Here is a 15,558-nt window from a genome sequence, read left to right as displayed (position 1 = left end):
TCTTAATTTTTAATAACAATTATACATTACTCTAACTCGCTTTAAAATGTATTTGTACACGTAATAAATATTACTAACGTACCTCTGTGATTTTAGTCCTGTCTGAATATGCCAAGTCTTTGATTTTACAGACTTTAAACCTCTGCAAATACAGAGTACTTGAACGTTTATGTTTGTATTTCCATTTGTGTATCTGTGCCCACCCCCCCCCCCCAGCTCTGAGGAGTGAAGGCTGACTCCAGGCCTGGAATTCATCGCTGCTGTTGTATCTGAATCTGACACCACACCGTGTTATCTGTGAAAACACACTGTGAGCTCAGAGGTATCTGTGGATCTGAGCAGAGCTCAGATGAAGTCATCAGACCTTCACAATGACAGGCTGACCATGGCGTCTCAGTGTGTGTTATGTGGCGTGTGGCATGCTGCCGGAATGCTATGACATAATTTACTGTAGGTCAGAGTGGCTTTGTTTCCATCTGCATGAGCTCACACACACTATAAATACACACCTGTCATTCAGAGTGGAGTGGGGAAAGACAAGGATAGTGGGAGAACAAAAGAGTGTGGAGAGTTAAATAAGACCCTCTACTACTTCGGTTTTAGCTGTTGTGGCATTGTGTAAATCAGCAGATGCTTTAACAGGCCTGGGGTCTTCATGACCAAAAGGGGGCATTAAACCCCATCCTGAGTCTGAGATTTACACCAGTGCTGTTGTTTTAACCCTGTCGAGCTCATCAGGCGGTACGTCTACAAACTGACTTAATTTCAGTAAAGAAAGCATGATATGAAATGCGATGCTGTGGAGCAGCTGCACATGAGCCTGAGGTCACAATGCCAAACATGGGCTTGAAGGGTGTAAATCCTCTCAGCACTGAGCTGAGCCGATACTTTGGAATGACCGAAGAGGCTTTTGCATCCAAAACGAATCGTCCAATATCAATACCTGAGCTAACGAATGCTCTCATGCCCGATTGCCATCAAATCCTCACAGCAGTGACCAAACGTGTGTCACAGTTATGGTCAGTCCATGTGCCCATGAGTGACTGATCTGAGACCACTCCTCAGAACTTCTGTACACCCTCCAGTGTCTTGGGGGCTCTGTCCTAAGCTCCCTCCACATGTTTTGGTGGGTTTGTGTTCAGATGGGGGTGGGATTTTGTGGTCATTGATTGTATTTTAACATATATTTTGAATAAGTTGTAGCAGAATTATATGGGGCAGCCATGGCCTAAGGGTTAGAGACCGGGTTTGGTATTGGAGGGTTACTGGTTCTATCCCCAGGACCACCAGGAACATCCATGGCTGAAGTGCCCTGGAACATGGCACTGAAACCCGGGCATGTCTGCCTCCAACTCTGGGTGTGTGTTCAAAGCCCCTAGTGCACTAGTTGTGTGTGTTTGTTCACTGCCACAGAAGGGTTAAATGCAGAAGACACCTTTAGATGTACGTTGTACACTGACACATAATTGCACATTATTATTATTATTATTATTATTATTATTATTAATTATGCTACTTTTTAAAAAACATATTTCAATTAATTAATTCATTCATTCATTCATTATCTGTAACCGCTTATCCAGTTCAGGGTCACGGTAAAACCCTGTCATGTAGTTGTATATTATGCCTCGGTCCAGTGGCTGTGCTGGTATTTGAAGTGTGGCACAGCAGCGCCCTCTACAGACAGAACACCAGACAAACACCCTTTTCAACGCCTTCCTGGTGAAAGGTTTGAGGTTTCAACCCTTACGCTCTTAAGACTAGTTGTGGCATGTTGTTATTAGCTTTAAAGGGAAAGTTCACATTATTTTGAGAATTCCTAAAAAACTAAAGAGTAAATAATGCCATGCAGAATGATTGGGTTGAAGGGCTTCGTTTTAGAGAAACTCACAATCAGAAACTTTCCCCACTTCGTCGTAGTAGTAGGAACCAGACATCTGAAGATTTTTATGCCTAAAAGCTGCTCACAGCAGGGTGATGTGGGTCTGGATCCTACACAGAATCATTAGGCACAAGGCGTGAAAACACCCTGGACAGGGTGCCCCAAGTAGTTTCCCTCTTGGTAGTGTTAGTGAATGAAATGGTTATATTTGCAATTTCTGGTTCTTATCACCACCCTCACTGTAAATAAACCAGTCTCCACATTTCTCTACAGTGAGACTTTCCACACTAACACACTCTGAGTGACCTTTTTAGTGTTTACATTTTGAAACATCAGTTCTGGTGTTAAGAGAAGTATCAGGATCTTTTGTTTTGAAGGTCAAGGTCACCCCAAAATGCAGAAGGCCTTTATCAAAACCGCTGGTTCCTATCCCACATAAGTATCTGTATTTAACGTCTGGAGTAAAGGTAACTCCAGGTGGTGGCGTTGTGCTCTGAGCTGTCGCCAGTGGCTGTAAGTGAAGAGGTCTTGTGTGTTGACTCTGAGCTGAGAGTCCAGGGTTAATGAGTGAGGAACAGGTGGAGACCGTGGTTAACAGATCCTTCCAGAGAAAAAGCAAACCACCATCTGCCCACTAATTCCCTCCAGGTGGCCCCTGTCCACTTCCATTACAGCGACAGACCACAGCAGCCGCCCGGAGCTGGCCCCGGATCAGAGCTGAGAACTCCACTCTAATCACAACCGCTCAGTTTAACCGAGTCAAACTGATCTAACGTCACTGGTCAAGACTAAGACTCCCTTTCTTTTTAAGCTGAGGGTCTGTGCGGCTCCACATTTCTGATGCCTGTACGCTTACAATGACAGAGCACATTTGTTTAACAGAGTGACTACTGAATAAATCATGACACGTAATGAATATTACATAACAGATACTGAATAGACCATTAGTAGTAGTTGTTGAATAATTAAAAGTGGTTACTGAATAATTAGGTTATTTTAGTGGATACTGGGTAGGCCGTGTTTACAGGGAAGTGTGTGAGATTCACATGTGGCAGAGAGTGAGTATATATAACAGGTGCTATTTAAATAAAGACAGATGAATTGATGACTAATGGAGAGTGAAGTGTGGCGGTCAGGAGCAGCAGGTTGCGGCCACACTAGGGAAAGCTGTTCTGACTTTATTTGCTGGAATCTGATTACAGGCTGTCTGGTTGTGTCTGAGTTCCTCTGCAGGTAGAGCAACAGTGAAGGGAGGTATCACTGATGGGGAACGGACCTTACAACGAGCCATTAGCAGGAATTAAATATTTAGCTTCACCACAGCTTAAGAGATCAGTGTATTGTAAGTGCCCTGTTACATTTCACTATGGTTTTTATTAACAATTTAGTAGTGTGTCCTTTTTACTTGTCAAAATTTTTTTTTTTTTTTTAAATACATCTGATTTTTCAAGGAAAAAAATAGTTTTAAGAACATTGGCCCACCAGAAAACACCCCACCACCCCACAGTGACAGAACCAACATGTGTTCCGTATGTTTAGAAGTATTTTAAAGATCATTTAAAGTGTAGTAGTTGGATTTCATCTCATCATCTCAATATTTTAATTCATTGCTTAGTTTGTGTGAGGCGTCTTTGTCCTCCTCAGCTTCCTCTAGGTCCTCCTGGAGGATACCCCAGGCCTTCTCCCCTAAGGCCTTTGCTGTATGGAGAAGCCAAAAAGGCTACATCATTTCAAACATCAGGTACCACCTCCCGAGCCTATGAATAAAAGCCCTCCTGTCCTATGCCTTACCACGATATCTTCTATAAATATCATAAACAGTAGTGGAGACAAGGCGCAATGCGTACACTGAACAAACTTATGGTGCTTTTCCACCACATGTGTCCGACTCGACAGGGCTCCGCTCGCTTAAAGTTTGTTGCGTTTCCACTGGCAGGGCTCCTCCCGTGAAATGGAGCTGGTGATGGTGCAAAACCCTGTTTCTAACAGGAATCACTGGCTTTGAAAACCACAACAATGGTGGGAGTAAAGTGAGGCGCTGTTTACTAGTCATGTATTCGCATATTGTTTTAGTTTTTTGGACTAAACACTGCTCAACGCCCCAGTTCTCACAGATCAGTTACTTGTCACACGTTCGGCATTCACTGGATTTTTCCATTGGACCAAGGAGCATATGAACCTCTTCAAAACACCTCGAGGTAAAGTTATGAGCTGCTGTCGTGAAAGCTGCTAGAGATTTATCCAGTGGTAGTTTGAGCTGGATTTGAATGAGCTCTGCATTTCGTGGTCATTGACATGGCTCGGGCCAATCAGCGCTCTGCAGGGTTTTGCACCATTTAGTACCTACTCGGCAAGGTTCTAACCTGGGACTGGAAACTTACCCAGCTCCAAGGAACAGGACCAGATTTGGCCGGTGGAAAAGCAAAAGAGCCGAGTAGAGTAGAGTCGTATAGTGGAAAAGCATCAATAGAAACTCAATACCAATACTGCGAAAACTACTCATACTCTAAGTGTGCAAGGACAGAATGGCCCTGAACACCTCCCACAGAATATCTGGAATGTATATCTGCCGTGATCATCCTGAACATCAACAGCTGCAGAGATATAGGACAGACTTTAAGAATCATGCCACTATTACTTCAGGGTTTTATTAATGTAATACACATCATGTAAATTATCGCACGTTTCTCCACACAGTTCCTCATTGGTCTTCAAGTATAAAATAAGTCAAAAAATATTAAACATTCAGTCATTTACCTGTATATCAGTAATGAATATGTATGTACACTTTGCTTTACAAAGCTTTGAGATCCGAGTATTAGACCATGGATAAATGTGGAGCTTTGACTGCTTTTGACTCCGGGCAGAAAACGCGGGATTCGTACTGGAGCGCTGTGGCATATCTTTACGACAAATTACATCAGACCAGAACAACAAAATCTGACATGAACATTTCACATGATGGTAAAGGAAAGATGACATGGCTGAGGAACAGAAAACAAATGATGCTTGGTTTGTGAGTGTGTGAATGACATAGGCATGTTACCAATACAACAACCTCCAGAAACACCGGAACATTTAGGTAAATCTCCACTGAAGTGAATCGCGGTTCCAGGAACCTTTTATTGGTTACTACTACTGGACTGATCTTTGAGGACTATCTTAACCCAAAACCTTGAGAGTCGACACAGGAGCTGTCTTAGTTGTGTTCAGGATAACTTCAGAAGATTAGAAAATGCTCAGAAATTTCTTAAAAGTCTTTCAAAGGTTTTGTGGAAAGGTGGTTTCTGGAAATGTTGTGAAACCTTGCTGGAAAACATCTGTGATTCCAGAAATCTCAAATTCCTAGAAAGTTTAAGAAACCTCTGTGGAAAAATAGCCCACACTTCCAGAACACCTTCATTCTTCATGAGGTCATGGACCTTCAGTGGAATTGTGTCCTGTTGATAGGAAATTGCTGACGGTGTACAGGCTCTGTTCTACAATTGACTGGCACCATGTCTATCACGTGTTCCTGACTTGCCCCCAGTTTTTCTGGATGGGGTCCAGACCCACTGTGACCTTGAACAGAATGAAGTGGTTATGGAAGATGAATTAAAACAATGAATGAATGAATTTGGTGGTGCCATAAAATGCTGTAAAAAGGCCCCACGAATTTCAGAAGTCTTCAGTTCCCAAAAAAAGGTCCTGGAAGCTCAGTGGACACCAAATACAGTTCCATAAATCTATAGTGAACCTCTTGAACTTTAGGGACCTCAGTGTAAAAGGGCCTTGTGTGGTTCTTTGGTGGGAACATGCCTCAGTTTTCTTGGTGCACTCCCAAAATATTCAAATGTTCCTCAGACAAAACAGCTGAGCTTCCTCCACCAGGTCTCTGAGAGCTGTTTGATTTTGTCAGGTGTTTTCTCTCGGAGTGTGCACCTCTCTCTGAGTGCCTCCCTCTGTACCTCGTCCTTGTGCTGTAGACTGACCATGATGGCTGTGTCAAACATCTCCTTCAGGTTTTTCTGGGTTAGTGCAGAGCACTCAGTGAAGTCCATAGCTCCAATGTTCTGCGCACACAGCTGAGCATCCTCCTCACTGACAGGACGCTCCTGCTCCTCAGCCAGCCGGATCAGCACCTCGACGTCCTCCCGCAGGTCCGTCTGCGTCCCCACCAGGATGAGTGGAACCCCTGGGCACAGACGCTGGACCTCTGGAGCCCACCTCTCCGTCACGCTGCGGAAAGAGGACGGCAGGACCACGCTGTAGCACAGCAGGAACACGTCAGCATCGTGGTAACAGAGTGGACGGAGGCGCTCAAACTCCACCTACAGGGGGCAGCGCAGAGACACAGTGTGAGAGATCTGTATATGCACGACTGTGCAACAAAATGGGCCAAGTGTAAAGTGGCAAAACTTAAGGTGTGTTGATCATAATGATATAGCAACCCAAGAGCAGCCAAAATTCAAAGAAGCATATGTTTGGAATTGGTTTGATTCATCAACATCTAGAAGCATGAATGCTACATAATGCTGGTCGTCTTTGTGTGAAAGACTGTCTGCAAGCATTCAACACTTCAAAAGTCTTATTCTCTTTCATCTGATTGTGTAATTCTTGCTTATTCTCGTAATTAAAATTTTAAATGTTTGCCATTCTGGGTTTGGCCCATTTTTAAAGTGGAAACACTTTTCTATTCAGGGCTAACGCTCTCAGTGTAAGAAAGGATTTACACAATGTGTTAAATGCTACTCAACACTGTGTAAACTAACAGGACACTCTAGAGATGTCTAAGGAGCACTAATCAATAATCAATGACTGACAGATCAATCAGTGGCTTACATTTAGAGGCCCATCCTTTGATTCCCACTTCTGTGATTAAAAACAAATCATATTCATTCACTAAAAATGCTATATCAAGTTGAATGCAAATCAGCACAACTTTTCTGGTCATATATGAAAATACGTTTTATGAAATAATACTTTTATGAACATTAATAAAAATGATAGCTATAAAATAATACAAATATTCTTTCTAGATAAAGATACTGAAGATGCTCTGTCAGTGGTAGTGTGCTAATGAGTGATAAACACTGAAAGGCACAGCTTTGTCTAGTTTCAAAGAATATATAATTTACAAATACATATACTGAAGTACTGATTTTCTATGGCATAAATGTGTAAAATCTGAATGAATTAAATTCAATGCATCGTTTTTTTTTTGTTTGTTTGTTTTTGTTTTTTTTGTTTTGTTTTTGTATTTTGGCACAGTTTGGATTCAGGCTTTCTGTCCAAGTGTGTTTTACAGTTTTATAATACATTCTTTTGCAAAATTTTAAAAATGCACAAGTCAAAATTAGCTGATTGAGCAGGTAGGTAGCTAATATAGATGTTTCTATTGCGTTTATTATTTCAGCATAATTAAAGGCCCTATAGCACACATTTAGTCACTAAATCTAAAGTTTTACTCAGTTTTTAAAATGTGGACACCATGACCAAACAGCTAGCAATTTGTTAGCTTTATATGTTCCTCTCCTTGCTTGGCCTTTAATCTTGCCTTTAAACTCTTGCCTTAAATAATCGGTGTCCTACCGCCTGATACACTATATTACTAAGTTCTAGTTATTCATTCATTCATTGTCTGTAGCCCTTATCCAATTCAGGGTTGTGGTGGGTCTGGAAACTACCCAGAATCATTGGGCACAAGGCAGGAACACACCTTGGAGGAGGTGCCAGTCCTTCACAGAGCAACACACACTCACACATTCACTCACAGTCATGCCTACGGACACTTTTGAGTCACCAATCCACCTACCAATGTTTTTGAACTGTGGGAGGAAACCCACACGGACACAAGGAGAACACACCAAACTCCTCACAGTCAGTCACCTGGAGCGGGACTCAAATCCACAACCTCCACGATCCTCAAGCTGTGACCCTACCTGCTGCTCCACCATGCCGCCCAAAGTTCTAGTTAAATGCGTGCTATTATGTTGGGGTTCCATGACAAGTACTGTATCCAGTGATAAACATTTTACCTTAAATGTTATCATATTAAATTATAATATTTATTACTGAAGGTACTTACAAATACAATGTTAATGTAATTAAAGGATGAAAAGGCGAATAAAGTAAGACACACATAAATTGGCAGAGAAAATGAGAAATAGAAAGTGCGAAATAGGATAAATCTTTTGGTCAATATCAAGAAATAAATATTTAAAATGGATCTAAAGACGAGTAGCCTGAAATTTGGCCTTATTAAAGCAGCAGCTTAAAGAACTCTAAGTATTGTCTTTAACGTGACATAAGAATGAGAGCGAGAGAGAGAGAGAGAGAGAGAGAGAGAGAGTGAGAGAGAGAGTGAGAGAGGGAGAGATTAATTGATTCAGACTCGCCCACCTGTCCTGCCATGTCACACAGCTGAAGTCTCACCGGTCTTCCATCCACCACAACTCTCGCTGACAGATGACAAACAGAGTCACACAATCAATAACCTCACACTCAATAATCAATACAACACAGAGCTGATTCTGAAAGCAAGACCAAATGTTTCTCTTGCTTGTACAAACTGAAACTAGTGTGGGAGGCCTGAAAAGACCTTTGACCGAGTGCCTTCACTGGTCTTTAGAGGTCCAGAGAGTAAAAGTAGGCTAATCTTCAGTTAGCCAACATCTGGTGTCATGCCATAAGTTGACCACCACCTGGACAAGGATAAAGCTTAAAGTAAGAGTCTGTGGATAAGATGAACATGTTGGCAATGACATCTTTTTCCTAATGTAACAAACAAGCAAACGAACAAAGAAGAAAACATAATTAATTCATACACAATGGAGAGGTTCGCTTAAATGTAAATATTATAGGAGGCCTCTTGCTCTGAATATTTTAGTGCTGTCTCCAACTAATCGGCTCATTAACACCCCCAATGCTAAGCTGAAGTATGTGTGAAAAAGCTGGGAAATGGGGGCTTCCAGGACCAGAGTTGGAAGTTTATATGAACAATATTGTCATGTGGTATAGTCTTGATCAATGAGTTTGTGTTGTACAGCCAGTAAACCTTGGTCCTACATCCTACACTCTCAGAAAAAATGTACGGTGGAGATACATTATTGGTCACTGAAGGTACAAACAGAGTAAATGTACCTTTAAAAAGTACAACAGTGGGTTTAAAGTACAGATGTGTTCCCTAAAAGGTAATTAGACACATATCTTCAGAAGGTGAAAGAGGATATTCGTAATCTTTCATTACAGAACTGTGTAAAATAAAAAAACATATTATAAATCCCAGAGATGAAATGAGCGTATGAAATCAACACAATTTTAATTATAATAGAATAAGGTATAATTATGTTCCCTAAATAAAGGGGCTGGATTTGTACCCTTGAGGATACCACCACCAGTTCTTCTGCCAGTGTATAACACATTGTTCCTTACATAGTCCATAAGTGCTCCTAGCTGTTACCTGTGAAGTGGTCTATAGCTGTGGGGATGTACTCTGCTGGGTATCCATTGGTGGTGTAGCTCACTATGAGGCTGGTCTTGCCCACCGCCTCGTCTCCCACCAGCACACACTTCAGCCATTTCTCCTGCAGAGGGATGGAAAAGGTCCCGGTTCTTCTGGGCGGGACTGGAGGAATCTGATCATCTTGGGGAGGCATTCCTTTCTCTGACAGCCTTAAATGATCCTCTTAAACAGGTCAATTTATCTGAGTGTTTCAGCCTTTACAGAGTCCATGTGCTGGTCTTGTTTCAACTTCTTTAGTGACTGGGTGATGTTCCTATTTCATTCTCTTCAGTGATCGCATGGGGGTCCCTTTAGTGTCTTTGCGGTGGTCCTATTGGGCTTCTTCTGTGACTGTGAGGTGCTCCTATTTTCGCCTCTTGTGGCCCTTGTCTCAGCTGGTTGGTGCCGTGATCCTGTGTGAAGTTTCGGACTCCTGGGGCTTGGCTGGTTGATGTGGTGGTCCTTGGGCTTAGCTGGATGTATCTGAGTGAAGTGTTACTGCAGCTGATGGACACACTCTGCATCTGGGCTCTGGGGAAAGCAGATTACAGCTCAGCTTTACAAGTTTATCAGCCTACAGCAGCCTACAACACACCCAGGCGACGCTTCACTACCAGCCTCCCCTGCAGATTTCACACAAAGCTTAGCTTGTATTAGTGCAGGGTTACAGATGCTGGGCTACAACATATTTACACTGAAGTTATAATATATTTTAGTTATATTATAGAAGCTACACTCAAACAGTTAAGTAGAGAACTAAACTTAACACTATAGTTATATTCCATACTGAAGTTATATTATTGATCCTATAATAACAGAATTTATATTACACAACATAAAAACACTGATGTTATAAATCCTATATTAACATTGATGTTATCTTATAGACTCTATATTAACACTGATGTTATATTATAGAGTCTATATTAACACTGATGTTATATTATAAAGTCTATATTAACATTGATGTTATATTATAGAGTCTATATTAACACTGATGTTATATTATAGCGTCTATATTAACACTGATGTTATATTATAGAGTCTATATTAACACTGATGTTATATTATAGAGTCTATATTAACACTGATGTTATATTATAAAGTCTATATTAACATTGATGTTATATTATAGAGTCTATATTAACACTGATGTTATATTATAGCGTCTATATTAACACTGATGTTATATTATAGCGTCTATATTAACACTGATGTTATATTATAGAGTCTATATTAACACTGATGTTATATTATAGAGTCTATATTAACACTGCTGTTATATTATAGAGTCTATATTAACACTGATGTTATATTATAGAGTCTATATTAACACTGATGTTATATTATAGAGTCTATATTAACACTGCTGTTATATTATAGAGTCTATATTAACACTGCTGTTATATTATAGAGTCTATATTAACACTGATGTTATATTATAGAGTCTATATAACACTGATGTTATATTATAGCGTCTATATTAACACTGATGTTATATTATAGAGTCTATATTAACACTGATGTTATATTATAGAGTCTATATTAACACTGATGTTATATTATAGTCAATATTAACACAGACATTATATTATAGAGTCTATATTAACACTGACGTTATATTATAGAGTCTATATTAACACTGTCGTTATATTATAGAGTCTATATTAACACTGACGTTATATTATAGAGTCAATATTAACACAGACATTATATTATAGAGTCTATATTAACACTGATGTTATATTATAGCGTCTATATTAACACTGATGTTATATTATAGAGTCTATATTAACACTGATGTTATATTATAGAGTCTATATTAACACTGATGTTATATTATAGAGTCTATATTAACACTGATGTTATATTATAGAGTCTATATTAACACTGCTGTTATATTATAGAGTCTATATTAACACTGATGTTATATTATAGAGTCTATATTAACACTGATGTTATATTATAGCGTCTATATTAACACTGATGTTATATTATAGAGTCTATATTAACACTGATGTTATATTATAGAGTCTATATTAACACTGACGTTATATTATAGAGTCAATATTAACACAGACATTATATTATAGAGTCTATATTAACACTGACGTTATATTATAGAGTCTATATTAACACTGACGTTATATTATAGAGTCTATATTAACACTGACGTTATATTATAGAGTCTATATTAACACTGCTGTTATATTATAATGTCTATATTAACACTGATGTTATATTATAGAGTCTATATTAACACTGATGTTATATTATAGAGTCTATATTAACACTGATGTTATATTATAGAGTCTATATTAACACTGATGTTATATTATAATGTCTATATTAACACTGATGTTATATTATAGAGTCTATATTAACACTGATGTTATATTATAGAGTCTATATAACACTGACGTTATATTATAGAGTCTATATTAACACAGACGTTATATTATAGAGTCTATATTAACACTGATGTTATATTATAGAGTCTATATTAACACTGACGTTATATTATAGAGTCTATATTAACACTGACGTTATATTATAGAGTCTATAATAACACTGACGTTATATTATAGAGTCTATATTAAAACTGATGTTATTATAGCATCTATATAAACCTGAATTCTATTACTGAGTCAAACATCTAAGGATTTTTTAAAAACAAAACTAAGGAAATTTCCAGTTACAGTGTAATCAAAATGATTATTAAAATGTGTAAATAAATGACAAATGACTACTGTTAGGTGTTCATTCAAGTTTTAGTCATACAAAGCGTCTGGGTTGTGTGGTATTTGATTGACGCTGATTAAACAATGTTATTACATCCCCTGCGTTAAAGCTACAGTAAATGTTAATATTTATGGTGGTTTAGACTGTATTTTACATTCTGAGGATTAGAGCAGATCAACCAAAGTGAAAGCAGACTTCACATGGGATTAAATCAATTGGGAAGAAAAGCCTGAAGGGGTTTTGGCGCTCACTAGTGTCCAAATGAAGCACACAGCTTTAGGAAACATTCAGAGGATCTTCACACTGAAAATCAAAGAAGTATCCAGGGTTTTGGATCTAATTTGACATTTAATTTGAAATTGAGGGCCACACAAACAAAATTGTAATTGGCCAGAAGTCATAGGCCACTTTCCACTGATATCCAGCTTTACACTCATCACAGCCAGAAGTGGTCCAGAACTGTTTTGTGAAGTGAGGCCAAATGAATATTTTAATTTGTGGGCCCCTTTAGGCTGACATGCAGATTGCAGCCCTAACAGTAGGCCAGAAATATCACATCTCTGCTGGAACTGACCCACATATACATGCTATCTGGGACAGTTTTAAAAATTCAATTACAGACATCCTACATTCAAAAATGTGTTTAATATTATTTATGCCAAAGATGTTAATGTTGCCAGAGTGATCAAACTCGGTGTAATTACATCTTCCTAATGTAAGTGGTTGTTAGTTGTTCAAAAAGGTTTTTTATTTAGTCTGATTTCAAGATCTGATCCTAAAACATCTGTGTTTACATCTCTGAATTTAAAATCTGAAAATATGATACCACCCTTAAAACAAAGCATAAACAAATTAAGGTAAATAAATAAATAAGTGATAACTAATAGTATATAAATAGTAGATAAATTAAAGAAATACACCCAGAATAAATGAAGATGTAAGTAGGAGTACTCCAGCTGTGTTTTGGGGAGGCATGTTTACTTTCACTGCAGACACTCCTTGTGCCTGAGCCCTAGTCCTGTTTTCTGAGCCTGGAGGCAGGACTGAGTTACTCTGGGATTAATCCTGAATTTACAGAAACACGGTGTTAAATGTTAATGGACAGCAGGAGGCCTGAGAGCGCTTGACAGCTGAAGCCGCTGTTGCCCCGGGAGACCAGGGCTTGGCGTGGTTACCTGGGGAACGCTGTTGTTAGGGAAGCGTGTTGCCTAGCAGTTGCCTGGGAAACAGAGTGATAGCAAGGCTTCAAGGGTGAAAAAGTTGGCCATGTCGCAAATTACCCCCTTACTCCCTATGTAGTGCAGTACAATCATCAAAAAAATGATAATAGAACTTCAACAGTTTTTATACCATGTGCTAAATGACTAACGGCTCAATCCCACTTGTATTTCTTTATACAATTACCCAACATTTGGATGATGAACTGTTCTATTATGATTTACATAGTGCACCAAGGAGTATAGGGAGCTACTGGAGCTGTAGCTTTAGAGAATGCTTTTGTATTGTCAGCTTTCTTTGCTGTTAGAAAAAAAAATTATATATAAAAACATTGGTCAAATTACATGTTAGCAAACCTAGCAGTTAGCTTTCCATTTTGCACACCTTGCTGGCCTTTCCAGTCCGTTATCCTTGCATATGAAGCACATTATTCTTGCTTTAAACTTAGTGAAATATTCCCTTTTTTCTTTACCACCTCCTCATATGTCTGTATTATAACATGAAAATGTTAGCTATGTGCTATGTCGTCTGCAGTGACAATTGTAGAGTATCAAGACTTTACCTTTTATGTTATGTTTTATCACTAGTGTTCCTTAAATAGCATTTTAAATAATTTCATAATGAAAAGCTAAAGAAAACTAGATTTAAAAGTAAGATAAAGTGTGGCCTTATACGGTGCATCCATCATCCGAAAAGGGCAGATGTTGATTTGAACCGTCTGAACTGATCTAAAATGCTTTTGTTCACTGAAACTAACTATTTTGCTTTATACTGGTGATTCAATGTGGTTAGTGGAGTAGAATTAAACCAGTTAAACTGCCATAGACCATATGGTAACAAGCAAAAGAAAATCAACAAAAAGGCTTCATTGGACCTGGGGTGTCCAAATCTTTGCCTGCAACTCTAATAGCAACCGCAGTGATGGACGTGTATGTAAACACGACTGATGTATGAACTCAGCTTCAGAGATTAGGATCAAAAAATCAACACTGGACCACTTTCCCTGTGTTCACACAGAGCCCTTGTTTGCTAGCTCCTCTGTACACCCCTCCTCTGTCTCTGTCTCTGTCTCTCTCTCTCTCTGTCTCTCTCTCTCTCTCTCTCTCTCTCTCTCTCTCTCTCTCTCTCTCTCTCTCTCTCTCTCTCTCTCTCTCTCTCTCTCCCTCCCTAAGGGATAGTGTAGTGGTGAGTCTATAGTTATGGGCTGGTGCCATCTGTCATTGTGTGGGCCCATGCAGCCACCAGAAGGCCGCAGCATGTGCTGATTTAAATGGAGAGAGCAACTTTCCCAGGACAGAGCTGACCTTGGCAGCCGTCACACAAGCACACACACACACACACACACACACACACACGCAAAAACGCTACATGTATGCACACATGTGCATGCGCGGGCTCGTGCACACACACACACACACACACACACACACTAACCACCCCCTGTCTCTTTCACACACACATACATATGTAGTGTTGTCTAAAAGATAAGATACATGATGCTAATCAAACAGGTTCCTTGCTGTTACTGCTACAACATCCACCTGAATTCTACTTTAACAAATTAACAAAATCTTGTCTGGTGGGTTTTAGTGAAAAGTCTTAATGGAGTCCAGCCCAAGAATATCCAGATACGATGTAAACAAAGTATGAAGATCAGTGTAATGTAGGTCCACATTATGGTGGCATATCACACATCACCAGCATTAAATAGAAAAAGAACAAGAACAAGAAATGTTTGGCTCGTAAAAATTTCATCAAAACTTGAAGTTTTAAGGTTTTAATTATGTTTAAATGCTGATACTCTCTGACTTTCACACACACACACACACAATACTGTGCAGAAGTCTTAGATAATGATATATATTTAAACTAATGCCTTCTCAGTGAGCTTCTGTAAAGTTATATATAATCACAGTAAATACAAACAAATAATAATATAAATCAAAAAGATTTTTTTCTATAAAGTACTAGGTGAAAGTGAGTTTGAAGAACATTGTTTTGTTCAGATTCTCCTTGCTTGTATGAATTTGTTAAGTCAACAGCACACAGTATTTAAAGTCATTATTTAATTAACCGTTAAAACTAGGTACTGGAAGATGACCTCAAATAATATGAACTCCACGAGGAGAGATTTGGACAAAGTTAAACCAACACATTCACACACAGAGGATCACACTGGAGTAATGTTATTGGGTTTATTCTAATGTTGGCTGTTATTTGTTGTTTGTTTATA

The 15,558-nt window shown here is 38.9% G+C and overlaps 1 protein-coding gene across 1 annotated transcript; it reads right to left on the bottom strand.

Moving 5' to 3' along the window:
• Positions 1-5,721: 5,721 nt before the first annotated feature.
• Positions 5,722-9,519, bottom strand: si:ch211-133l11.10 (rho-related GTP-binding protein RhoU). The gene is made up of 3 exons (XM_066659242.1): positions 9,324-9,519; positions 8,264-8,322; positions 5,722-6,192 (listed from the first exon to the last, which is right to left on the bottom strand). Exons 1-3 carry the CDS (start codon positions 9,517-9,519, stop codon positions 5,722-5,724), a joined length of 726 nt encoding a protein of 241 aa, XP_066515339.1.
• Between the last annotated feature and the right edge of the window lie 6,039 nt (positions 9,520-15,558).

This window comes from Hoplias malabaricus, chromosome 2 (assembly GCF_029633855.1).
Source record: "Hoplias malabaricus isolate fHopMal1 chromosome 2, fHopMal1.hap1, whole genome shotgun sequence".
NCBI lineage: Eukaryota > Metazoa > Chordata > Actinopteri > Characiformes > Erythrinidae > Hoplias > Hoplias malabaricus.
Note: the sequence above shows the minus strand (reverse complement) of the source record. Positions and strands in the feature narration are given on the sequence as shown.